Below are 25,295 nucleotides of genomic sequence, written 5' to 3' on the forward strand. Positions count from 1 at the left end.
CACAGTAACAAGGGGGCAAAAGATAGGGCAGAGGAAGGACCCTAAACCTGTTGCCCAGAGGGGAGAGGAATCTTGTAGTCCTGGCTTTTTGTTTCCCTGTGGCACTCTGAGTCTGTTGAGAGGAGTGGAGAGAGACATGCAGGCCTTTCTAGGTTTGGGCCATGGTCAGCTGACAATCCCTGTTAGACCCTCATAGATAGGGGTATGGGGGGGTGGATCAGTTTCAGGGGCATGCCACCCCCTGCCTCCCTTGCTTGGTATGGCAGCTCCTGTCCCTACTGCCCCGCCCCTACTCACCAGAGCTCAGGTGAGCTGCTGGCCATCTGCGGCCTAGGGGAAGATTGGGAAGAAGGGGACAGGCCTTTCCCAGATGCCAGGCTGAGCCTGGTGTCCCTGTGACAGCCAGCCAGAGGTATTTGGAGGTGGTAGGGTAGAGGGAGGTAGCAGGAGATCTGGACAGGGCATTTGCTGGGAGGAGCTGAGGGCCTGGATTGAAAGGGGCACAGAGCACAGGCTCAGTGTGGTTGTCCGTATGGTGTCTCTGGGCCTTTTCTGGGGCAAGGTGAATGCTGGGGCCATTTGTAGGTGAGTCCTGCCCAGGCTTTGGGCTTGGACTCCCACAGGCTGTGAGTCTGTGGGGTTGTCACTGGCCTGGGGCACTTACAGTCTCCATCCTCTTTCTCCTGCTTCCCCATATCTCCTAATGGCCTCTTGGAATCTGGAGGATTTGGGTCACTGATGGCCATAAGGAAGCTGAGGTTTCTGTCCTGCTGTCACTTGAATTCCGAGCCTTGTCTTTAGCAGGATGGAGGGCACTCAGCATCCCTCCCAAGATGGGGCCTATTTGCAGGTGGCGGCTGCAGGGCCAGGCTCTGTGGCCGTGCATGCAGATGGGGTGGGAGGGGCTGTGCTTTGGGTAAGATGGCCTGGCCTGGACAGATGTGACACCTGGCCTTTGAGCTCAATCAGCAGCATCCTGGCCTTGTGTGCCTTGCAGGGAGGGGAAGGCTGGCCTGGAAGAAAGGACTGTTGGCGCTTCCTCAGAGGGTTTGCTTAGGGCTTCTGAGGAGAGGAGAGGTGGGCTGCCTCATGGCAGGAAGCTGTGGGTTAGACCCAGAACTGGAGTGACTGAATGTAGCTGCAGGATCTCCAGCTGGGGCCCGGGGAGCCTGTCCCCAGGTCCAGAGAATGGGGGCCTCTGCCTTGGGGCTACCATTGCAGATTGCGGGATGTTCCTCACTAGGAAGAACAGCGGCGCCCTCTAGTGCTCCCGTGTGGCACTGATGCCCCACAGAGAGGCCCGGGGCTGAACGTGTTGAGTGTGGTATCCAGAGAAAGGCTGCTGCCGTGGGGAAGGAACAAATGAGGCTATACAGGGCTGAGAAGAGGGTCCTGCTGTTCCTCTGATGTGGCCTTTGTCTGCTGGGGGCCATGGCAGTCACACTGGGCCCCTACCAGTGTGTGCTGGAGCAGGGAGTAGGTAGTTGAGACCAAGCTTGTCTTGGCCACAGGACTTAGCCTCATTCCCCTGCCCTGTTATGAGCCATTCACACTGAGCTGCAGCACAGGCTACTTCACGTGTGTTTGAGGACAGGCAAGACCACGCATTTTAAACCTGCCAGGGCCAAAGTGGATTGTCTTTGTGTCTATCCCAGGTCATCCTTGTGTTCCCTTGTTCCCCGCCCCCCACACTAACCATAGGACTCTATGCACAGAAGGGGATCAAATGTTGATTACAAAAACTTTTAAAGTCGGGAGTAAGTGTGGTACAACATAGAGATGAGTGTATCATGATGGTGGCCTCTGGCAGTCTCTGCAGTGCCTCCCTGCACCAGGTGTGGTAGGCAACAAGGTCCCTCCCTGTGGGCCTGGAATGTGCTGTGGCAGCGGAAGGAGCTTGGCTGCATTCTTGGTGGTGTAAATGAGTAACTACAATGTGCTCCCAGTGGCTTGGAGTTAGTGCAGCCTCACGTCCTGCTCTCCTCATGTGCACCTCACAACCATGCTCTTGTCATGGTTACTGTATTAACAGTGTTCTGGTTTGGAAGATAAATGATACGTTCTCCCTACTTACAGCTTACAAGGCCGCTGTCATCTCATTGTGCCCAGGTGATGGGAGAGGATGTACCCGTCTCTTGGACATGTTTCCTGCACATTGGGCCCATCTCAGGAGGGTCAGGAGGTCGTGCCTCAGGAGGGAAGGCTGAAGGGCAGTGTTGCTGGAGATGAACGTGCCTCCAAGGCTGGCTTCGGCCTTTGGGGGATTGCCTGGTAGAGAGCTTGTGCAGATTCACTTGCCATCTCTGGGACCAGTGTGTGGAAATAACAAGGACACAGAGCTCTTTTCAGCCCAAGGAAGAATTGTCTGCTAGTGACACCTGGCCTTCAGCTACAGAGATAGCCCTGTGGTGTAGTGTTTAAGAAGAGGGGCTGTCAGGGTGAACAGGTGGTTCCTGTGTTGAGTGGCAGGTTCAACCAATTGTTCAGAGCTTCCTGCAGGCAGTAAAGTTTTATTCCCTCAGGTTGAAGGGGCAGAGACATCTGGACTTCTGACTTCCTTCCCAGCATTTGATCCTAAAAGAGAAGACAAATCAGCATATATTGCTGCCCCCACCGCTTGGGGGTGGGGAGAGTGTGCCAGGCCGGCACAGTAGGTTCTAGGATGCAGAGGTGTTTATTCTCAGAGCACGACCTGCAAAGACAAGCACACGTGGGAATATGTCCCTGACCTGGGCCAGGTGGAGTGGGAGGGAGATGTTTTGAAGTGAGAACCTTCAGAATGTGCACTTGGTGTGGAGCAAGGGAGAGGAAGGCATGAAGGAGGGATGTGTTACCAGATAGGAGGATGGACAGATGCCCTCAGAAGTACTGCTGGCTCTGTAAAGCCTGCCAGGCCTGGTGCTTGGAGTCCCTTCCTCCAGGGAGAGCCCTTTGCTGATTCTATACAAACAGGTTTGTGTGTACCTCTGGGGAGCTGGCCGGGAGAGGGAGGTTGCCGAGCCTAACCGGAGGCTCCCAGTCTACTCCCCTGCCGCTCTTCTCCCTGCAGTTCTGACTGCCAGCCAGGTTGCTGAAAGACTGCAAGGGTGAGTGCAGGCCAGGTTAGGGCTGAGGGGGCAGAGTTAAGCGTAGTGCTTTTAATGTTGATGGGACTCTTTTCCTTCAGACCACTGTGGCCTATTGTCATAAAGGGGGCTGGGGAGAGAAGCAGCTCAGAGTGCTCTAGCCCTGTTCCTGGGGGCCCGGGTCCTGTAGACAGGGTTGGGCTGGGTGTAGTATGGATGCACTAATGGCAAGTGGGCTGAGGTCAGGCTCTTGACCTGGTGGTGGTATATGTTGCTTCTCACTCCCCTTGGTCCCCACAGCAGGCATGTGTGCCTTGGCCTGGGGCTTGTCTGGAATGAAGGGAGAAAGGGCATCTGCTGGGGTTGAGGCTCTGGGCCCATGATTCTTCCTCTTTTGGTATCTTCGCCATGTCCATAGAAGCAGGGTAGTAGTGGAAGCCCAGGTGGGGTGGGAACAGGTGGGAATTTTTACCTCCCTCTCCCTCCATCTTTAGGTGGAGGGGATGAGACTGAGAATTTACCCTTGGATGGGGAGTTATCGTAAGGGGAAAAATAGGGTCAGGAGACTCTCTGGAAACTGATTCTTACGAGAAATCCATGGGTTTGGGACCTGTGAGGCTGACCTCCCTGCTCCCAGAACCATCTTTGGAGCCACCTGTGCCTCTGTTTAGTTGGACTCCTTCCTGTGGTCCGCCCCTGGTGGTAGCTGCCGAGCTGACCTGCCTCAGTCCACCTCTGTGTGGGTCTGCCCTCTTTGGGCCCTGGATTCCCGGGAGAATCCGGGCAAGCTCCAGACAGCTCATGCTCTTTCCACAGGTGCCCTTCCTACTCCAAGCCACACTCCTTATGGGCTGGCTGGCCAAAGCCTGGCTTCTGCCCCTTCAGGACTCACTGCCTACATTTCCTGTGCAAGAAGCTGGTTGGCTTGAAAAGTCGGATGTGTAGGGGTTTCCCCAGGATATTTCCACCTGGACAGGCAGGGGCCAAGGAGCGGGGGTCCTGGAAGCTTAGAGCCAGGGCTGGGAGACCAGCCGTGAGGAGGGAGACTGCTTAGAAGGCAGAGGGTGAGGCCACCGAGGTCTGCCTCTGACGGTGGCTCAGTGGCAAGGCAGCCGTTTTTTCTGGCCTTCTGTCTGGGTCCTAGGGAAGTGAGAAGCTCTAGTTTGAGAGCACGCCCCTGCCCGCATCTCTGGAGTCGGCCTCACTCTGTGGATAAGCACCAGTGCAGGGGGCGTTCCCCCGAGAAAGGACCCTGCCCTGGACAGATGAAGGCCAGAACCTGTTCTCCAGTGTCCTAAGAGCACCTGCCCTGTCCCCATCCCCAGAATCCCTGAGAAGCCCCTGGTGACATCCAGAGTTGCTGCTGCTGTCACACTGCCAGCCTTGGGAGACAAAGGCTGGACCATCAGGGCACCTGTTGGTTGACGTTCTCCACAGGTGGCTTATATTCCTTAGCCAGTTAGGCTGCCCCTCAAAGAAACAAGACACCTTGTCACACCCAATGACAGCCCGTCATTACTTTTGCTTCTGCAAGGGATCAATAGAACCCAGGCTGTTTCAAGTGTCAGAATTCTAGGTGCCCTGCTAGGTCCTATAAGTTCTGGTTTTGTCCAGCCAGATACCTAGGCCTGGCCTTTCTCTGGTCTCTTTATCCCCCCATGCCAGCTGGTGTTTTCTTTGCTTTTAGTCCTAAAAGGGGCCAGGCTTGGTGGCTCATGTTTGTAATCCCAAAACTTTGGGAGGCCAGGTGGGCAGATCACGAGGCCAGGAGTTCGAGACCAGCCTGGCCAACATGGTGAAACCTCATCTCTCCTAAAAATACAAAAATTATTCAGGTGTGGTGGCACACGCTGAGGCACAAGAATGGCTTGAGCCCGGGAGGCAGAAGTTGCAGTGAGCCAAGATCGCGCCACTGCACTCCAGCCTGAGCGAGAGACTCTTATCTCAAAAAAAAAAAAAAAAAAAAAAAAAGGGATGTAAGGCGCTTTCAGATTAGTTTTCCCAGATGTAAATTCCTTGTTGAGTAGAACCTTAGAAGCTTCAGCATGGGATAGAGGAAAGAACACTTGGTTAGGTTTGGATTGGATCCTGCCTATCAGATGAGATGATTTCTCTCTGGGGTTGGAGTGAGGATTAAAATAGCTTTGCCTGGCATATTTCTCCTTGGGAGGCACTTGATAATGTTACATGTTGGGGTCTTCCTTCTGTACCCTGGCCCAAGTAGGTAAATCCAGTCTATGTGTGTGTTGTGGCCCCTGGTCCCGAAGCAGGGGGTGGGGCGTGGGACTCAGGGGCCTTTCCAGTCTTGGCATTAACCAGGAGGCTCACGGTTTTGTCTCCCTCCACAGCCTGGACGTGTCTCCTCAGGTAGAATCTGACCCAGCTGCTCTTCCTCACCACCTCCCCTGCTCCCCCTGGGCTCCGGCCCCTCCCACTCCTGCTCCCACTGCTGCTCCCATGCTAAGCACTAACCTTTTTGCAGCCGCCTCCCCCGCTGCTGCCACTGCTGCCGCCGCCGCCACCACCGCCGCCCCTGAAGCCACCCCACCTGGATTATTGGGTCTTACCAACCCGTTCCTCACCTCTTTGCAGAGCAACCCCTTCTTCGAGGAGCTCATAGCCGACATAGCACTAAACTCTCCTTCACCTGCTCCCTCTCTCCCCAGTGCCTCGAGGGCCAGCCCCACCCCCCTGGCCTCCCCTGGGAAAGCCCTGCCTGAGTGGGACAACACCTTCAACGTCTTTGCTGCCAGCAGGCTGCGTCCAGAGGCCAGGAGCGAGATCCTGGCCCCTGCAGGAGTGGGGCTGGAGGCGGCAGGGCTGCAAGACCCAGGCCCCGGGGCCATGACTGCGAAGGCAGCTGAGCCCCAGGGAGAGCCTGGGGGAGGAGGAGGAGGAGGAGGAAGAGGTGGGAGCAGCGTGTGGCTGGAGCCCAGGGTTCCTCTGGACTTGGGACCGGACCACCAGAGTGCGAGTGCGGCTGACCCGGGGCTCCTCGGGTCGGTAGGGGCCGGCCTGCCCTCCTCGTCAGCCCAGCTACAGCTGAGAGCCTCAGCCTCAGAACCAAACAGGGAACTGCCAGCCCCGGAAGGGGAAGCAGGGCAGAGTCCGGCAGACAGTGGGACATCTCTATTTAGCTCCCCAGAAGTGATCAGTGTGTGGGAGAGGCTGCCGGGCCCAGAGAGTGCTGCTGAGGGCCAGGACGATGAGTCCTCCCGAGGCGAAAATCAGCTTTGCCCTGACGTCGAGACAGCTGATGATGCCTGGCCTTGGGATGTGGTCACCATTTCTCCTGCAGCTGAGACGGCCTCACTAGTCTTGCGGGGAGAGTCTGATGAGCCTGCTCCCCAGGTGCAGCCTGAATCGCCAGAAACTGTGAGCCCCAAGGGGAGCGAGGGGCTTCCCCCACCGGAGCCCGAGCCTAAACCCGAGTGGGTGTCTGACAAGGGGCTGCAGCCCAGCACCCCACCTCCCAAGCCACCGCGCCTCTTCACACCCTCAAGATCCCAGGAGGAGGAGGAGGAGAAGGCCGCAGTGGGGCTGAGTAACAGGGGGCCAGAGACAGAGGGAGAAGATGCTTCCCCAAGTGCACTGGTTGTCGGTCCCCCAGAGACCAAGGAGGAGGGAGAGAAGCGTGAGTCGGAGGAGTCTGACAGCTGCTCCTCTGCAACCCTGCTGGGCCAGCCTGGCCTGGAAGAGCTAGTGGAGGATGCCAGCCCCCCTGTGTCTGGGCCCTGCCTGTCTGCACCCGCCAGCTGCCCTGAGGGTCCTGCCCCCATACCCTGTCACTCAAAGAGCTTAGCTCTTCAGAGTCAGCACATCTGGGGGACTCCAGAGGTTGGAGAAGGCCCTGAGGCTCCTGAGGCCCAGGGCCAGGATCCAGTAGGAGAGGGGCTTGGGTCCTTGTCAGCCACCTCCCAGCAGGCTGATGTGTGGGTCTCCAAGGAAGATGCCTTGAACCCCTTCTTGTTTCAGGGGAGCCGAGATCCTCCCAGCCTCTCATCTGCATCCCCGCCAGGGTCGAGGGAATCTTCTATTCATTCTGGTCCAGAAGAGCTGCCCACTCCCCCAGAGCCTGACTTTCCACCGCCCCCTCTCCCGCCTTGGGCCAGCCACCACCGTGGGGGGCCCAGCCCTCCATGCTCTCCCCTGTCTGAAGCCTGGCCCCTGACTACCTCCTCTGCACCACCAGGGGAGCCAGCCTTACTCCCTGGCCCCCTTGAGCCCTCCCCACCTGGGGGCTCCCCTGCCCTACTTAGGGAGGACCTCGCTGCAGCCACCCCAGCCTCCCCGCTTGTGCTTCTGCCCTTGGAGACACGACCAGCTGAGGAGCCACAGCCCAGTGCCAGGTGAGCATCCACCCCCAGAACACTGCCCAGGAGGAAGGGGGTGGACAGGGGGCAGAACAGCCCAAGGGACTGAGGGGTTCACACTCCAGTCTCATCCTTTGTGGGGCAGGTGAGGGTCTCTTTTACCCCAGAGGCAAGACGGTACAGGCTTTGAAGACAGGAGCTTTCTATGGTACCACCTCTGAAGCTGCCTTCTTGGGACTTGGGATAATCAAGGCAGCCCCCCACAAGCCAGGGGTTTGGAGAACAGCACTGATGAGGTGCAGGGTATAAGGAATGAAGTGGGGAGAGCCGATGTGGGCTGGCAGGGAAAGAGAGCTGTGCTGTAGGCCCTTCTGGAGTGTGTGCACTCAGCCGCAGGGGAGCTGTGGGTGGGGGGCAGTGGAACTTGTCAAGCAGGGGGTAGTTCTTGGGGCAGACCGTGGCAGAGCAGGCTGGCAGTGGAGCCTTGAGCAGTTTCCTGTTCTGCTAGAGTGAGGGTGCAGTCTGGGGAAGGCAGAGAGCTAGAGGAGGGACCAGCACTTAGGTCAGAGAGAAAGCTGCAGACACCTTCAGAAGAAAAAGGAAAACTCAAACACTTCCCACATATGTAACTCTCAGAAGAAAGGTTCCCCACGCGCAGCAGTTGCTTCATTGGTTTGCGTCTGGTGCCTTTTAAGGGGTGGTTCTGATGCACTTAGGACCACTGAGTGGACAGCAGATGCCTGTGTGACTGTGCTCACTGTGGCATTGGGAGGTTTGGAAGAATTATGAAGCTGTGACCTCACCAGGTGGCTGGTCAGGGGTGATGTGGGCAGAGGCCTGGAGACTCAGGGCACTGGGAGGTGATGGGGTGTGACTTAGAAGGCAGCAAGTCCCTCTGGGACGATAGCGCTCTAGGAGGACCGAGTGAAGGGAGGGGAGAGCAGGGCAGGCTCCAGCACTGGCCTCCCGACCAGGCATTCATGTTTGGTCATCCACATTCACTGAGCACCTACTATGTGTCAGATGCTGAACAGATGAAAGACACTGTCTCCACTCTATTCCCAAGGAATGTCCAATCCACTGGGGAAGATAAAGTGGACCCAAGAAGGGAAGAAACCCCAAGGGGCCAGAACTACATATGGGAAGTGGGTAGGAGGGAGTCCAGGCTGCCCCCAGTGTCCCTCCCTGGTGGTGGTGGTGACTCTCCTCCCTTGAGGTGAGGGAGAGGATGTGGGGGAGCTGGTGGTTGCAGTGTCCTTGGCTGGCCTTGCTGTCTGCCAGCATGACCTCTAATAATACTTGCCACTTTTTATAAGTTTTATTCGTCCCAGAGTTGGCTTCATGTCTGTACTGGGCTTGTTCCTTCTGTTATGAAGTGGATGGGCCAAATAGAGCTGTCTCATTCCTCAAAGGAAGAAATAGAGCCCATGAGAGCCACAGGGTTTAGGATCCCAGATCCCTCTGATGTAAGGGGGCAAACAAGCCAAGGCCTCCTGGCCCCTCATTCAAGGCACTTTTATACTACACTGGTCATCCTCCCCTTCCCTGGCACAGCCCGCAGGTGGCATTAGCGCTGCTTTTATACCCCATCCCTAGCACAGGCTCCTAGGTGGCAGGAAAGGACTGAGATGCATTCTTTCTCCATACTGTCTGCCCAGAGCATGGGTGCTCTGCCACTCTTCCCGATTTGTGAGAATGAATGCATGGATCTAGCCTGAGAGTCTCTGGGTCTGGGTGACCCTTCCTTCAGTGGAGTTCAGGGCCTTGGACTAAGCCATTTTGCTTTCTACTCCTGAATGGTCTAAATCCTCTGTGAAGTAAGCATAGATTTGTAAGAGGTCCCCCTGGGCAGGATAGTTAATGTGGGAGCCTGATGCAGTTTATGTTATAGTTTATGTACCTGTCACAGGGTGCTGGAGGATCCCAGAGAAGGGTCATCTTAGCCTGGAGGAATCAGGAAGGCTTCCTGGAGAAGGTGGCTTTGCACAACTGTGAAACATGAGTAGGAATTAGTGAGCCAACGGGAGGAAGGGGCAATGTTGTTCCAGACAGAAGAATAGCTTTTGTAAGAGCTTGGTAAGAATGTGGCTTTGGGAGTAGTGGACCATGAAGAAAGGGCAGGGACCAGATTGTGTTAGAGATTGTATTTTCTTACCTTGATAGAAGCCATTAAAGGATTCTCAAGCTTTGAGAATGCTGAGATCATTATCCTGCAGCAGCATGGTTGGAGGTGGGCAAGACTGAGATGGAGGAGCTGATTTAGTGGCTGTGACTAGAAGGAAGGTTTAAGCATTGGCCTGGAGAGGAGTGGGGTGGCTTGAGAAGGTAGGAAGGTGGCAGTGCTTGATTGTTAAGGCCGAGGCTGAAGAGGATGAGCCAGAGGACCTCCCAGGCTTCTGACTTTCTGACCTGAGCCAGTGGGGGCCAGAGGTGCTCCTCAAATGCTAGGGCAGCACAGAGGAGGTGTGGCGGGGAGTGGGATGCACCTGAGGGGGAACCCAGGGAGCAGCAAGCCAGCCTGCACCTGACTCTGCAGGTCTAGAGTCCAGGCAGTGAGCTCTGGGTTAGAGATGGAGATTAGGAGAGTGGTAGGATGCAGGGAGGAGGAGAGGAGAGAACCCAAGGGCAGACTAGCAGTTGTTAAGACTGAGAAGGGGCTGTGGGGTCAGAAGACAAAATGGAGGTCTTGAAGGGAAAGGGAGGCAAGCAGCCCAAAGGAAGGAGTGCTTCAAGTGTCGGCTCCACAGAGGTCAGTGAGGTGAGAACCAGCAAGGCTTGGTGACCTCAACAAGTCTACTTGTGGTGGGCCGGTAGAGACTGACGTCCTGTTCTAATGGGTTAAGGAGTCAATGAAAGGTAAGAAATTATACAACCATGCTGCTGCGGAGAGGCTTGGGTGAGAAGAAAGGGGAAGGTGACTAGGAATGATAGCTGGAGCAAATATAAGGTCAAGGGAGGGTTTTTCAGGGCTATGTAAATGCTGATGGGAAGCAACCCCTAGAGAGAGCTGGTTGACCAAGTGTCCCAGTTTGCCCAGGTTTTAGCACTCAAAGTCTCATGTCCTGGGAATCCTCATAGTCCTGGGAAAACTGGGAACTTGGGAGGGTTGGTCACCGCACTAGAGAAAGGTTACAGTATAGAAGAGAAAGGAGGGAAGATGGCTGGAGGAGGGTGTCCCTGACAGAGGCTGGGTGCAGGTGCACAGGAGTCTGTAGCATGGCCTTTGCTGTCCCTGTGAAAGGGTCGGTTCACCCGGTGAATGAGGGAGTGAAATGGGGAGGGAGCAGGTGGTAGGGTGGGGATTGAGGCCAGCCCAGGGGGTTGCTGAGGAGTACTGGACACCGCTGCCCTGAAACTTTGACTCTGTAGGGGCAGTTACCACCCAGTGCTGGGCTTTCTGTCCAGCAGACCTGGAGGCTCCATAGGGAAGGCAGCCCCACCTTTGACCCATGCCACCCTTCTCTCTGTGTAACCCATCTCTTGTATGTCTTTGCAGTCCCCACCCCGTGAAGCCCCTCAGTGCCACCCCTGTGGAGGGCAGTCCCGACAGGAAGCAGTCCCGCTCCAGTCTGAGCATAGCCCTGAGCAGTGGGCTGGAGAAGCTCAAAACAGTCACATCTGGGAGCATTCAGCCTGTGACCCAGGCCCCCCAGGCTGGCCAGATGGTGGACACCAAAAGGCTGAAGGTAAGGCCCAGCAGGGTGTGGGGGCCATCTGACAGAATGTGTGGTGGAGTCTCAGGGCTTGGTCCTGGTGAGGGTGGGGCAGGGAGCAGGCCAGGTCCCCCATATCAGAGTCCTGAAGCCAGTTAGGCTCTGACTTTGGAGACAGGCAGCCTGGGGCCCTGTGGTGGTGAAACTTAGGTGTTGGTGGGCAGGCGGGCGGGCGGGCAAGCGGGCAGGCAGGCAGGCATGCAGGCAGACCTAGGGCTGCCCTGCTCACTGTCTTCGGTCCGGCCTCAGGACTCAGCTGTGCTGGACCAGTCGGCCAAGTACTACCATCTGACCCACGATGAGCTCATCAGCCTGCTCCTGCAGCGGGAGCGGGAGCTGAGCCAGCGAGACGAGCATGTGCAGGAGCTGGAGAGCTACATCGACCGGCTGCTGGTGCGGATCATGGAGACCTCACCCACGCTGCTGCAGATCCCCCCGGGCCCCCCCAAATAGCCTTCCTCACCCTACCCCCAGGAGGGTTGGCATGGACCTACTGCTGCCTGCCCTCTCTCCTCCTGAACTCTCTCATCTGCAGTGGGGCATCGTCTGTCTTGCCTTGTCACTCCTTGCTCCTCTCCCTCCTGCCTCAACTGCGGCTGCTGGAAGGGGGCCCTCTGGATTCCCTTTGGAGGCATCAGGTTCTGTGCACAACTTGTGTGTCTTTGGGAGCCCTGGGTCTTTCCCACCTGCCTGTTTTCATACCCCTCAGCTTTGGGGGCCCCAGGGAATTGGAACTCTTCCCCCAAGACAGAGCAGGGGTGAACTGTAGCTTGATGCAGTAATCTGGGACAAGACTGGTTGCTAGCACATACTTTATTATCCCCCAAGGATGGTCAGCCATTTCTTCCCACAGCCAAAGCCCCATCCCCTTCATTTCCCTTCAGCCCCTGGAGGGGCTTCTAGTATTACTGGGACAACGACCACGCTGCCTGTTTGTGAGTTACGGGCAACCAGCCTCTTCAGCCTCACACCCATTCCCCTGAGAGCAAGAAGCCTGTGTGGTCTGGGCCAGTCTCTGCCATGTCCTGAGTCTGCTTCAGTCTGGAGCTGTTTGTGGGGCGAGTGCCGTGTGGACAGAGGTGGATGATGTGTGTGCTTCAGGCTGCTCCCTGCCCCCTCTGACCTTTCCACGAGTGTCACATGGGAATGTGTGGGGCGCAGGGGCGGGTGCGGAGAGAGCACCTTTTTGCTTTTTGAGCTCTTGACCACCTCCAATGTGTAGGTCCCTCCAGGCTGGGGCTTGGGACTGCTTATGATTTGGGGATCAAGCCTCCATGTCTATTCTTGTTGCCTGTCCAGATGCCAAAACTCTGTTGCTGCAGGGTTTGAACTTTTGGAAACCAATTAAAATGTGCCTTTTGTGGGCGGGGTCAAGAGCCCCTGGATGTCGACCTCTCCCGCTGTGTGGCGTCCCCCTCCCACCTGTTGAATACATAGGGTTGGCTCTCTCAGGGCCCTGGGAATGGGAATGGGCAGCCCTGCTGTGGGCTGTTCCCCTCCCCTAGAGTTAATCTCTTGGTCTGGCCAAGTTGCTGCTCCCTCAACCTTCCTGCTGTCTTCCCCTCCCTCAACCCCAATAGGAGGATCCCAGGATAAACACTGCTGGGCAGGTGGGCAGGCAGGCCTGGGGCTGCCCTGCTCACTCTCATTGTCTGGCCTCAGGACTTAGCCATACTAGACCAGTCAGCTTGCCTGGAAGAGGGAGGTCCCACTATGCCTTTGGGAGACACCTATACTTAGGAAAAAGCCTTTGTTGTCCTCCCATCCATCCACTAAGCTGTTATCTCAGCCTGTCCCTTCTGCCCCAGGGGCTTGCCTGGCTTGGCTGCAGTGCACTTTGAAATGAAGTATCTGTCCTTTGGCCCAGCCCCTGGTTTGCTTGTAGAAAACATGGTAGGCTTCCCCAAGGCATCTGCAGGGAACTTTGGCAGCTTGGGGCACCCTGAATTAGCAAAAATGGGGGGTGATGAGGTGCTGAAGGAGGATACTTAACAGCTTAGTGAGGAGGCAAGAGCTCCTCTGGGACCACCACTTCTTCAGGAGAGGGCCTGTGGGCTTGCTTTTGGAAGGCCTCAGGCAGACATGTGCCCTCTCGGTGATGTCTGTCTGCTGCCAGGATGGAGCAGAGGAGCGCCACACATGGAGGAAAGCCCCTGTAACGTTACCTACCTTAAACTCCACTCATCAAAGCTGAGAAAAGTATCCACTGGTCCCCAGGGTTTCAGTCATGCTTTTGGGGGTCATTGGGTATTAGAGAAGTAAGTATCTTTTCTGAGAGAGGGGGAGTCACCCCCACTACTGGGGATTCCTCTGGGCTTTATTCACTCCCAGCCCTGGCCCTGACCTTTGTGGGCCTCCCTAATGCCCAGGGCATGGATGGCTTCAGAGGAGTTTTTGAATCGAAGCCCGGGCTCCTTGTTGATGTTTCTTCTCCTAGCCACACTTGGAGGAAAGCTGCAGGTGGGTTGGGCAGGGAGCAGGCATGGTTCTGCTTTGCTGTTTGTCTTCCTAGTTAAGGCTCTTTATAAAGAGCTTGTTCTTCATGTTTTAAGCACTTTATGAAGAATAAAACATTCATGTACTGCAGGTGGCTCTGTTGTGTTCCTGTTTTGGAATGAACAGTTACAGGAGGCTGCTGTGGGAGAAAGCACCTTAAATCAAGGTGATGGGATTCTTGGATGACACTGTCCCTGCCCTAAGGGGGCAGCAGCACAGTGTTGCCCAGCAGCCTGAACTTAGTCTTTTCTGACTCCCAGGATACCCACATTTATTGCGCACCTAAGATGGGCCCATTTATTGGTAATACAGAGGGTAAGAAATGGATTCCTATTCTCAAGTTGCATGGTCTAGCAGGGGAAGATAAGATACAAATCCAAGATACAAATTGTTCTTCGTGGCTAGCTAGAATCTCCCCCTAGCTTTATGAAAAGTGTTTCTTGTGGTTCAACTACTAGAGGATGAAAAACTTTGACTGCTACAGCTCATGTAGTGTCCAGAAACACTGGCAGACATGAGCCAACCCTGCACTCCACCACGAGACTAATGAGACCCAAAGTGGGGTTCCCTAGAAGACCAAATATTTCTACTGTCATCTTGGGCAAAACAGGCAGCTCCCGAAGTCTGGCTCACTGACCAGGTAATTCAGCTGGGAATCTTCAGCTAATCCATTCTACAACTGTATGTGTTTATTATCCATACTGATGCTTACTCCACAATCTGTAATACTCCCCCTTACCTAACACCCTCCCCACCCACCCTAGTCCCAAGTTCTCCTCCTGCCCAGGAATTAGGCCCAGGAGGGATCTTCCTTGGTTGGCCAGACAAGGTGAAAGCTGCCAGGGCTCTTAATCCCCCACTGATGAACTCACAGCCAACACTTATTTGAGTCTCTACTGTGAGCCCTTTTATGTCTGGCTCTGAAAACTGAAGTGAATCAAAAAGTCATAGCCCCTGCCCTGTGAACTTTACAGTAAGAAAGACTGTCCAGAACAGTAAGTAGTTGTGAGTGCAAAAGAGAAGTGCTGGGTGCCACGGAGCCTCTGTGGGATTTTGTGCAAGCAGAGTGATGGACTGGGAAATGCAATGTTTAGGCTAAAGCCAGAAAGCCAGCATCAGGCGAAGATTTAGTCTTCTGGGCACAGAATGTTCAGGGGTCGGGAGGCGGGCAGGCCCCAGCATGCTCCAGGAACTGAGTGTCAGGGCAGCCGGAGAGCACAGGACGAGTGGGCAGGGTGGCGACGGAGGAAAGTACGAGAAGGTCCGCAGTGCAACTCCTTGGAGAAAGCCTTCCGAGGTTAACCCTACTCCGCCTGGAGTCTTTGCCCATCTGGTCCCAGGTTCCCCCTTGAATGGGACCCTTCTGCGCTGCCTGGCCCCAGGAGCGACGCCCACGGCAACAACTCTAACTTCTGGGGGCAACTAAGCAGCGAGGGGTGGCCCGTGGTCGTCGTACAGGAACACCTTTCCTGGACTGCCGACCTTGCACCTTGCAACGCGGACAGCGGGCACCGAGACCTCTCCGGACGGCCGCGACTCTCCGCAGTCTACGGTTGTAAGCGCCGCGACGCGAAAAACTACACTCCCCACAACGCCTTGCGCCTCCCGCTCGCTGCGGTTGATTAGGGCCAATCGGGAGAGGCAGCTGTGGCGGGGGCCGAGGAGGGACATTTTAAAAGGGCCGGAGATTGCGGGCGTCAGTGGCCATGGCGGATACAGCGACTACAGCATCGGCGGCGGCGGCTAGTGCCGCTAGCGCCTCGAGCGATGCACCTCCTTTCCAACTGGGCAAACCCCGCTTCCAGCAGGTGAGGTCCGGGCTGTGGTCTGCGGGCCGGCGGGTGGCAAAGAGAGGACGAGCAAACTCCCCTCCAAAGTCCCCTTCCGCCCAAGGGTCTCCCACCCGCGGCCAGCGGAGCCTGCAGCTAGCGCCGGGGGGGGGGGGGGGCCTCGGTCACAGCCACCCTTTTCCCATTGGTCAGCGGGGCGGGCGCGGACTCCCATCTTGGCTTCCTATTGGCCCTTGGCGCCGTCACTCCCCGACTGCCCGCGCCCTCTAGCCTTTCCCGCCCGCGGCGCCCTGTGATTGGCCACCGCCGGCTGCGGGCAAGGTCCCGAGCGCACGGCTTCGAGCGGCTGCTCAGGGTTGCTCCGGGTTGTGCAGCTGCCCGCCCCGGACTCAAAGTTCTAGTCTGGCCCTGGATGGGAAGTTGGCGTGGCCGGGATGCCTTCTAACTTTTTCCCCCGGTGGGGACTGACGTTCCTTTCGAGCTGCTGGCGGTGCCGCCGGGCAGCGTCGCGCCCCGCGGTCACTCCCCAGCCCTGGCCCCCAAGCCGGGCCCGGCGCGCGCAGCAGGTTGAGGGGGCGAGTGCCGAGGCGAGCGGCGGTCCGGCGTCCCCGGTCCCTGCTCTCCATCTCGGGCTGAGGATTCGCTGACGCAGCAAGCCGGCCGATGCCCTGAGGGGACGCAGCCAGGGCGAGCGGGGGAAACGCTGTGTCATCCCCTGGGGCCGTCGTCCCTCCGAGGGGCTGCCGCCCGGGAACCCCCCCAGCCTCTTCCTCGCTGTGTCCTCCGCGGAGGGTCTCCCGCGCCCGGGTCCCCGCGCCGCCGGGTACTGGCTCTGGGCACACCCGCTCAGGCTCTTCGGGGCACGGCGACAGGGGTCCTTTCCCTCCGGGACCTCCTTTGGGGCGTCGCCGACTCGGCCCTAGACTGCGGAGGCGGGGGTGGAACGCGGAGCCCGGGCGCCTTGTTGGGCCCGGAGACCGGAGCCGGGGAGGGGCCGCTCCCGCGCCGCAGACCCTCGGGCTCCCGCGCCTCCCGCACCAAGGAGACGGAATTTATTAGGAAACAGGCAGAGAGACCGCTGAAGTGAACCGGGGCTTGCCAGGGGTGGGCGGCAGCCGAGGCGGCCAGAAAAGAACTTTGAAGGAAGAAAGGAAATTGTGCTAAGGTCGGTGCGGTGGCTTTTTTCTTCTTTTTTTGTTGTTGTGGTGGAAGGGGGACTGGTTCCAGCAAGGGGGTGCCCCGAGCTTTGCTGATAATTAGGGAACTTGGCTCCTGAGCCGTCTGAAAAAAATGTCCCCAGTGTTTCTTAACAGGACTTTAATTCCTTTTAAAAGTAGGCCATCTCAGCATGTAGGTATCCGAGGTGAGACTGGCATCTTCCTTCCAGTGTAGGAGGCCATCTGGGGCGAGAGTGTCGGGGTGTCCCTGCCTGGACTTGAGTGACCTTATTACATTGCCTGTCCCCGCTCCCACCCCCATTCTGCTCATTCTTAAAGGCTCAGACGGGCCTGCCTCTCTGGCAAACACTTGCTCCCTTCTTCTCTGGTCCCATCAGATCGCAGGCTTCCTCCTGCACACCTCTTTGGCCACCTGAGTCAGATCCTCATAGCTCTCCATACAGTCTGCCCTGTGGTCTTCTAAATGTTTGCTGTGTGACGACTTGGTTTCCTCAGACCCCCTGTAGGCCTTTTGCAAGAAGGGGCTGAACTTGCCCTTCTCTGCCTCTGTCTTACCCTGATGGAGACAGGTTAGGCATATAGTAATGTGCCGAGTAAAAGATTTGTGTTTCCTTTTTTTTTTTTCCTTTTTCTTTTTGTCCTGGTGTCTGTTATCTGTATGTGGCACTAGGGACATTCAGTGACCTAACAGACATTTATCAAATACGTCTTAGTGGCTTATATGACTGAGCCCTGTGCTGTGAGCACTGCTCTAGAGCCATAGATAAACATTTTAGGCTACCCCGTTCCTGCAGCCATAGCGGTACTTCTTTTTGGCACTGCTCTTGAAGGCAGTAAAAGTGTTTGTTGTATGCACTTTTGAAGCTCCCCTCCTCCAGCATAGTGGCCTGCATAAAGCACGTTGCATGTGATTCATCCATGTTAAGGATCTTCTCTTTCCTCCATACCTGCTCCTCCCGCATGGCTCCCTGGCTCTGCAAGCAGCCCAACTTGCCACCCAATCAATGCAGCCAGAAACCTGGGAGCCGCCTGTGTTCTTTCCTTCTTCTCCCTCACCCTTTAAATGCAACCAGAGGCCCAGTGATCTTACCTCTTACACAGCTCTCAAGTCCACCCATCTCTACTGCCAGAATCCTAGACCAAGCCCCCATCGTCTATTTCCTGGGTCACTGCAGTAGCCTCACAACAGGTCTCCCTGCTTCCACTCTGGCCCTCTTCCAGTCCTTCCTCTTTCTGCAAGTCAGAGTCCCAACAGTGCAGATCTGATCAAGGGACTCCCCACGCCCTTGTAGATTTAAATACCCTCCAATGGCTTCCCCTGCTTCTGAGATAAAGACCTCACTTCTGAAGGGGCCCCCAAAGTATGCATGGCCCACCCCACTGACTACTTCTTCCTTGAATCCCACCACCCACCCACCCACACTTCGCACCCTCCTTCACATCACACTGGCTGCTTTTCAGCCTCTGAACCCACCACGTTCCCTCCCACCACTGGGCCATCTGCTTGGAACATCACCTCTTCCTCTACCCCCAACTCTTGTTCCCATTCTTCCTCATCCCTGGTGTATCCATGAAGCATCACTTTCTTGGAGAAGCCTCCTGCCACTCCCAGGTTGGATTTTTGAGTGTTCGCTTACTGCAAAGTACCTATCTCGGTGTATACATTGATTTGTGATGAGTATTTCTTTGCCATCTGTGTCTCTCTTTCGACTATGGACTTTGCAGAAGTGGGGGCTGTGCCTGCCTTTACTCCCTGTTGACTCTCCAAGGCTCAGCACAGTGCCTGGCAGTTAAGAGGTGCTTAATGAAGATTTGTTATATACATGAATATCCTGGAGACAATTCAGTAGGGCTTTGCGGACTTGAATTAAATTGACTTGTAAGGTTGTGACTGGGGAGGTGGACCAACTTTTCTCCAAATTGTCCCTTAGGGATCTTACAAAATTGCAAGTGGTGGCATGTTTGACAGTGTAAGGTTCATCAGTGCTGAGACATCCCAGAGTTGGGGTGTCTCTAAGGAGGTGAGTCTAAAGACACAAAGGTTGGCTACGTATGTACTGGGTTGATGAGCTCCTTTAGGGCCCAGCCCACATCTCTATGTCCTGCCCTGGCATGTAATAGTTGTGTAATATATATGCTCATAGTACCTTGTGCTGGCCTGACAGAAGCCTGCTTCAAGGTGGTTGATAATCCAGGGTTCATTCCCAGCACCCATGCCAGGGACATGACCCTTATTCCCCAATTAATCTCACCGCTTTCTGCAGGATTTGTTACCAAGGTCTTTTCTTATTCCCTGGAGTCACTCTAGAACTCCTCTTTATTCCCTCAAGGGTCTCCCTATGCAAGAGGATGGGCAGAAAGAGGGTGGAGGGTGTGGAGGGTCAGAGTGTGAAGAAAGGGTGATGAGTGTTGGTGGTCTGTGACCATCTTTCTCCCTGTAAGATGGTGACGATAGCCAAGCATCATTCCAGCCTTTTTGTGTATTGACTTACTGAATTTTCACAACAACCCTTTGAGGCAGGTGCAATGATCTCCAATTTATGGGTAAGAAAACTACAGCACACAAACAGATTAAGTAACTTCCCAGGCAGTCTGTCTCCAGAGTTCATGTTTGTTTGTTTGTTTGCTTGTTGTCAACTTTTTATTATGGAAGTTTACAAACATACTAATCTGGAGATAGTTGTCAGTAAACCCCTATGCACCCATCATCCAGCTTCAACAGTTGCCAACTTAAAGCCGGCCTTGTTTCATCTATGCACCCACCCCCCACAACCCAATCAATGAATTACTCTGAAGCAAAGCCCAAACATCCCATCATTTCATTGAACCCACTAGTAGGTATCTCTAAAAAATAAGGACTCTTTGGTTAGCTTTTTTAAAATTTTTTTATTTTGGAATAATTTTAGAGAAGTCAAAAGACAGCAAACAATTCCTGCCTAGCCCTCACCCATTGTCCTCTGCTATCGTCTTGCATTGCCACAGTACATTTTTCAAAACTAAGAAACTAACATTGCTACATTATCGTTAACTACACTCCAGACTTCATTGAATTTTACTACTTTTTTTACACTAATGTCTCCTTTCTGTCCCAGGATCCCATCCAGGAACATGTTACATTTAGTCATCATGTCTCTTTAGCCTCCTCTGGTCTGTGGCATTCATAGTACCTGGGATAGTTTCTCAGACTTTGCTTGTTTTTGATGACCTTGACAATTTTGGAAGATACTTTATAGAGTGTCCCTCAACTTGGGTTGCCTAATGTCTTTCTTTTGGGTAGACCGGAGTTATGGGTTTTGAGGTAAGAATATCACAGAGGTGAAGTGCTCTCTTTATCACATGATATTGGAGGGTTTTTTGATTTGTTTAACATAACCATGTCCTTAACACACCTAAAATCATTATTTGTTTTTTCTTTTTTTTAGAGACAGGGTTTCTGTCTGTCACCCACAATAGAGTACAGTGGAACAGTAATTAATGGCTCACTGCAGCCTTGAGCGCCTGGGCTCAAGCAATCCTCTGGCGTCTACCTCCTGAGTAGCTGGAACTACAGGGGTGTGCCACCATGCGTGGCTATATGTATTTTTTGTTTGTTTGTTTTCTTTCTGTTTTTTCTTTTTCTTTTTTTTTTTTTTTTTTTGTAGAGACAGGTGTCTTGCTATTTTGCCGAGGCTGGTATCAAACCCCTGGCCTCTAATGATTCTTCTGCCTCGCCCTCCCAAAGTGCTGGGATTTTCAGGCATGAGCCACCATGCCTGGCCCATTAATTCTTAATATCATCAAGTAACCAGTCGCTATTCATATTTCCCTGACCATCACTTAATTTATTTGTAGTTGATTTGTTTGAATCAGGATCCCATAAGTCCCACATATTATTGCCTTTGGGTATTTCTCTTTTGTATCTTTTATTTTTTTTTTTTTGGAGACAGAGTTGCTCTCTGTCGCCCAGGCTGGAGTGCAGTGGCATGATGTCAGCTCACTGCAACCTCCGCCTCCTGGGTTCAAGTGATTCTCCTGCCTTAGCCTCCTGAGTAGCTGGGATTACAGGCGCATGCCACCATGCCTTGCTAATTTTTGTATTTTTAGTAGAGATGGGGTTTCACTATGTTGGCCAGGCTGGTCTCAAACTCCTGACCTCAGGTGATCCACCCGCCTCGGCCTCCCAAAGTGCTGGGGTTACAGGCGTGAGCTGCCACACCCGGCATCTTTTGTATCTTTTAATCTGTTAGTTCTATCTTCCTCTTTTCCCTTCCTATTGAAGAAACAGTTGTTCGTCCCTGTAGAATTCCCCACCTTCTCAATGTTGCTGATGGCATCTCTGTGGTAGTGGTTAGCATGTTCCTTTATCCCTTGTTTCTCCTGTAAACTTAAAGTCTATGCATTTAACCACTACTCCAGCTGCCTAGTGAAAGGGGAGGAGATGACAGCACAGCACCCAGGGAACCTCTGAGACCTGCTTTGCTTCCTTTCCTCTTCCTTTTCTGGTCATTTCCTCTCCTGAACTCACTGTTTTTCCTTCCGGCCAAGACACCATGTTTGCCATGTTGGGGCCCCAGGACAGGAAACAAACACACATACTTTCTCCCATTTGTGTTTCAGTCCATCTGTAAATAAATTGTTGTCCAGGACCAGGCGCAGTGGCTCATGCTTGTAATCCCAGCACTTTGGGAGGCTAAGGCGGGCAGATCACTTGATGACAGGAGTTCGAGATCAGCCTGGCCAACATGGTAAAACCTGTCTCTACTAAAAAATACAAAAAATAGCCTTTCAGGATTCCCCCACATGGCCAGGCACAGTGACTCATGCCTGTAATCCCAGCACTCTGGGAGGCCAAGGCGGGCAGATCACTTGAGGTCAGGAGTTCAAGACCAGCCTGGCCAACATGGCAAAACCCTGTCTCTACAAAATACAAAAATTATCTGAGCATGGTGGCAGGCGCCTATAATCCCAGCTACTCAGGAGGCTGAAGCAGGAGAATTGCTTGAACCCGGGAGGCAGAGGTTGCAGTGAGCCGAGATTGCACCATTGCACTCTAGCCTGGGCAACAAGAGTGAAACTCTATCTCAAAAAAAAAAAAAAAATTGTCGTCCAGGTGCAGTTGGCTCATGCCTGTAATCCCAGCACTTCGAGAGGCCAAGGCAGGAGGATTGCTTGAGGCCAGGAGCTTGAGACCAGCCTGGACAACATAGTGAGACCCCATGTCTACAAAAAATTGAAAAACCAGCTTGGCGTGGTAGCATGCACCTGTAGTCCCAGCTACTTGGGAGGCTGGGGCAGGAGGATCCCTTGAGTTCAGAAGTCTGAGGCTGCAGTGAGCTATGATCACACAACTGCACTCCAGCTGGGCAACAGAGTGAGACCCTGTCTCAAAAAAGAAAGAAGGAAAGAAGTTTTTTAACAACTTCTGGTGAGGTGTGGTGGCTCATGCTTGTAATGCCAGCACTTTGAGAGGCCAAGGTGGGCAGATTGCTTGATCCCAGAAGTTTGAGACCAGTCCAGGCAACATGGCGAAACCCCGTCTCTACAAAAAATATAAAAATTATCCAGGTGTGGTGACACATGCTTGTAGTCCCAGCCACTCTAGAGGGTGAGGTGGGAGAATCACCCGAGTCCAGGAAGTGGAGGTTGTAGTGAGCTATGATCGTGCCACTGCACTCCAGCCTGGGTGACAAAGTGAGACTCTGTCTCAAAAATAAAACAAAAATTCCTTGCTCCTTTGGAAGTCTCACTTATCTGCTGAGATGACTGGGGGTATGAGTATGCTGGGGACCAAGGCCTAGTGGGGCAGAGCAGGCTGGTTGCACAGGGCTCCCTCTGGGGTATGGAGAGCTTGCTGGGCAGACAAATGCTTTCTTCACTTCAAGGCTGGGAGGTTTGTGTGGGCTGAGAGTTGGGAGGCAGAGGGGAAATGTCTCATACTTTGCTTGAAATAAAGTTCTAAAATCACAGTACCTTGCAGGTGGTTATGTATTTTAATCATTTACTTCCTATAGGCGAGACAGTGAGTTTTTTCTAGTGCTGCTCCTGGGCTGGTTTGTGCAGTGGAGAGGGGTCATAATTTCCAAGAGTCACACTGGGCAGGTTTTAAAATAGACACTGATGCCTGGAGGCCACCCCCAGAGCAATAGAATCAGAATCCCTGGGTGTATGGCCTGGTTTTTGAAGTACCCAGGTGGTTCAGGGTGCAGCTGATTCAGGACTACTGGGCTGGCCCAGCCTTTCTGCTTTGGGCTGTAGGTTCAGCGAGTATATTATTCCTAATCGAAGAGCAGTAATCTGGAGGTCTGGTGTGTGTAGTTGCGGGGCGGTGTCAGCTTCTTCTGGGATCTTTGCCCTCTGCTGCTGCTCCCAAGGCCTGCTCTTTCCTGGGGGGCTTGCAGATGGGAGAGAGCCGGCTGGTGGAGGTGGGAAGGCAGCTGCTGCTGTAGGCCCTGGCTCCTGCTGAGAATTAGCTGACTCACCTTTCTTGTGAAGGGAAAGAGAAGGAATCACTTGGCTGACTCATTCTTCCAGTAAAGAAAAAGGGGAGGAAAAACATCCACCGATTGTGTGATTGGGTAAAGATGGGAGCTGAATTTGGGAGGGAGGGGGTAAAAGATGGGAACTGAATTTGGGAGGGAGGCTATACATTTTGAACTATTGAGAAAATAAAAATGAACTGAGACTGAGAAAGTAAAACCTTCCTTGCCATTCATCAGACGGGGAGGACAGACACAGAGCCAGCTGCAAAGAAACAATGTTTCTCACGAGGACCCACAGGATCTATAAAGTATCGAACAACCTTCTTCCAGTAACCACCTCTTTCATACTCATGTCTCACTCTATAAGGTCCTAGACTGCCAGGAACTTTGCTGTTTAAGTCATATCATTAGGAATGAACCATCTACCTCTTGATTGGCAGGTCTAAGTCACTTTGCCTCGTAGAATCAACCCATAGCTGCAAATAAGGGGTTTCTGGTCACAACATTTCTCATTAATCTTTATAGTTTTTAAGGAAACAAGACCCTGAGTGGTTGGTCCAGACCTATGATGACTCCTTTTCACACAGTCTTGCTTTGCTTGGAGCCTATTGAAACACTGCTTCATTTACATTTTACTCTATCTTCCTTAAATTATATACTAAATATTTTTCTTTGTTTGGCAAGGCACCCCATAATTCCTCTGCTGTGGTGCTTTTCTTTGTTGAGTGAGTCAGTAAATCTGACTTGGTCAGACTATAGGTTTGTCTCTATAGTGGGTGGGGTGGGGGTCTTAGGGCAATCTGTACCTGACATTTCCAATTCAGAGTCTCTTTCTTGAATCTCAGTCCAAATGTTTGCTGAAAAATTATATCTGGAAGGCCCTTTAAATATCTCAGACTGATATGACCAATACAGAGTTTTTATCTTCTTTCCACTTAATCAGTATGCTTCTTGCTGTCCCTATTCTGGTTAACAAACATTCATGTCTCACTAGAAAGTGAGGCATCATCTGTGGCTGCTCTTCCTCATTTCCCCACAGTTGGTCAGCCTTGCTACCTCCAGGACCTAGCACAGTGCTGGGCACACAGTAGATCCTCGGTAGTGGGTTGAATGATGAATGAATGAAGAGACCACAGGAGTCTGGTGCAGCTTCTGATCCTAAGCTTTATGCTTTCATCCTCTTGCATATACCCTCCTATGCTAGGTAAACTCATCCATCCCTTGGTCCCAGCTCCTCTGGAACACCTCCTTGACTTAAACTAGGAAGACATAGGAAGAACTCTCTGTGTTCCCAATATACTTTGCGATGCTTCATTTAAACTCTGATCAGTGTTTTGTAGTTACTTGTTTATAGTTATTAGTCTGTCTTGATGGGCTGTGAGCTCTTTGAGGGCTTGTTCATTTGGTGTCTGTCCCCTGAGCCTAGCTCATTAGGAGTTTGTAGGTGTCTGTGGAGCAAAATGCCTTATCTGGGAGTCTCCCCCAGTAGCTGTGGTCGAAAGTGACACAAGAAGGCTGGCAGGGCTGGGACAGGATGAAGACAGTGCCAGACCATAGGACAAGTCAAAGGCTGAAGTTTCTGCTGGACCATCTTCAAGAAGTTGCTTCACTCAGGCCATTCTACTTCCAGGTTCTCTCCTCTTCCCCTGCTCATCCTCTTTCCTCCTTGGACCACTAGCTGCCATACTGTTACCCTTTCCTAATCCTGCCCTCCCTTCAAAGCCCAGCCCAGCTCTACCCCACCCAGAAGCCTTGAGGCCGTTGGCTGCTCATCAGCCCACTCATGGATTCCTGTGGCAGAAGACCCTTCCTTCCAGATATGTAAGGAGACTTCGAGCCAGGGAGGATAAGGAAGGAACATTCAATAGCCCATGTCCTTCAGGAGCTCTTAATCAAGTGTAATGTTTAAAATATCAGTTCATGTTTTACTTTATTTTATTTTTGGAGACAGGCTCTCACTCTGTCACTCAGGCTGGAGTGCAGTGGCATGATCATAGCTCACTGCAGCCTCGAACTCCTGGGCTGAAGTGGTCCTCCTACCTCAGCCTCCTAAGTAGCTGGGACTACAGGTGTATACCACCATGCCTGGCTAATTTTTAAAATTTTTTGTAGAGATGGGGTTTCACTGTGTTGCCCAGGCTGATCTCAAACTCCTGGGCTCAAGTGATCCTATCGCTTCAGCCTCCCAAGTAGCTGGGATTATAGGAGCAAGCCACTGTGACTGGCTTGCATTTTACTCTAAATATGTATTTTTAAATGTAATATCACTTCTGTATATTAGG

The 25,295-nt window shown here is 53.4% G+C and overlaps 2 protein-coding genes across 17 annotated transcripts in view; both read left to right on the forward strand.

Annotated features, from left to right (window-relative positions):
- The window catches only part of RAB11FIP5 (RAB11 family interacting protein 5), a 39,535-nt gene extending 25,858 nt beyond the window's left edge, over positions 1-13,677 (forward strand). The window contains exons 4-7 of one of the 4 annotated variants that reach the window (XM_016948763.4): positions 5,414-5,432; positions 5,658-7,414; positions 10,875-11,064; positions 11,341-13,677. In XM_016948763.4, coding sequence (XP_016804252.3) covers positions 5,414-5,432; positions 5,658-7,414; positions 10,875-11,064; positions 11,341-11,544 — 2,170 coding nt within the window. In that variant the 3' untranslated portion in view covers positions 11,545-13,677. Of the gene's footprint in view, positions 1-5,413; positions 7,415-10,874; positions 11,065-11,340 lie in introns of all 4 variants that reach the window. The other 3 variants (XM_016948762.4, XM_016948764.4, XM_016948765.4) reach the window with 3 other exon arrangements.
- A 1,557-nt stretch (positions 13,678-15,234) lies between these two features.
- The window catches only part of SFXN5 (sideroflexin 5), a 129,485-nt gene continuing 119,424 nt past the window's right edge, over positions 15,235-25,295 (forward strand). For 9 of the 13 annotated variants that reach the window (XR_010149103.1, XR_010149104.1, XM_016948770.4 and 6 more), the window contains exon 1: positions 15,235-15,395. Coding sequence is in view for 7 of the 13 variants with exons in the window: in XM_016948770.4 (XP_016804259.1) it covers positions 15,294-15,395 (102 nt within the window). In the remaining 6 variants the exon portion in view is untranslated. Of the gene's footprint in view, positions 15,396-15,679; positions 16,543-25,295 lie in introns of those variants that run through there. The other 4 variants (XR_010149105.1, XM_054678535.2, XM_024354439.3 and 1 more) reach the window with 3 other exon arrangements.

Source organism: Pan troglodytes, chromosome 12, assembly GCF_028858775.2.
Source record: "Pan troglodytes isolate AG18354 chromosome 12, NHGRI_mPanTro3-v2.0_pri, whole genome shotgun sequence".
Lineage (NCBI taxonomy): Eukaryota > Metazoa > Chordata > Mammalia > Primates > Hominidae > Pan > Pan troglodytes.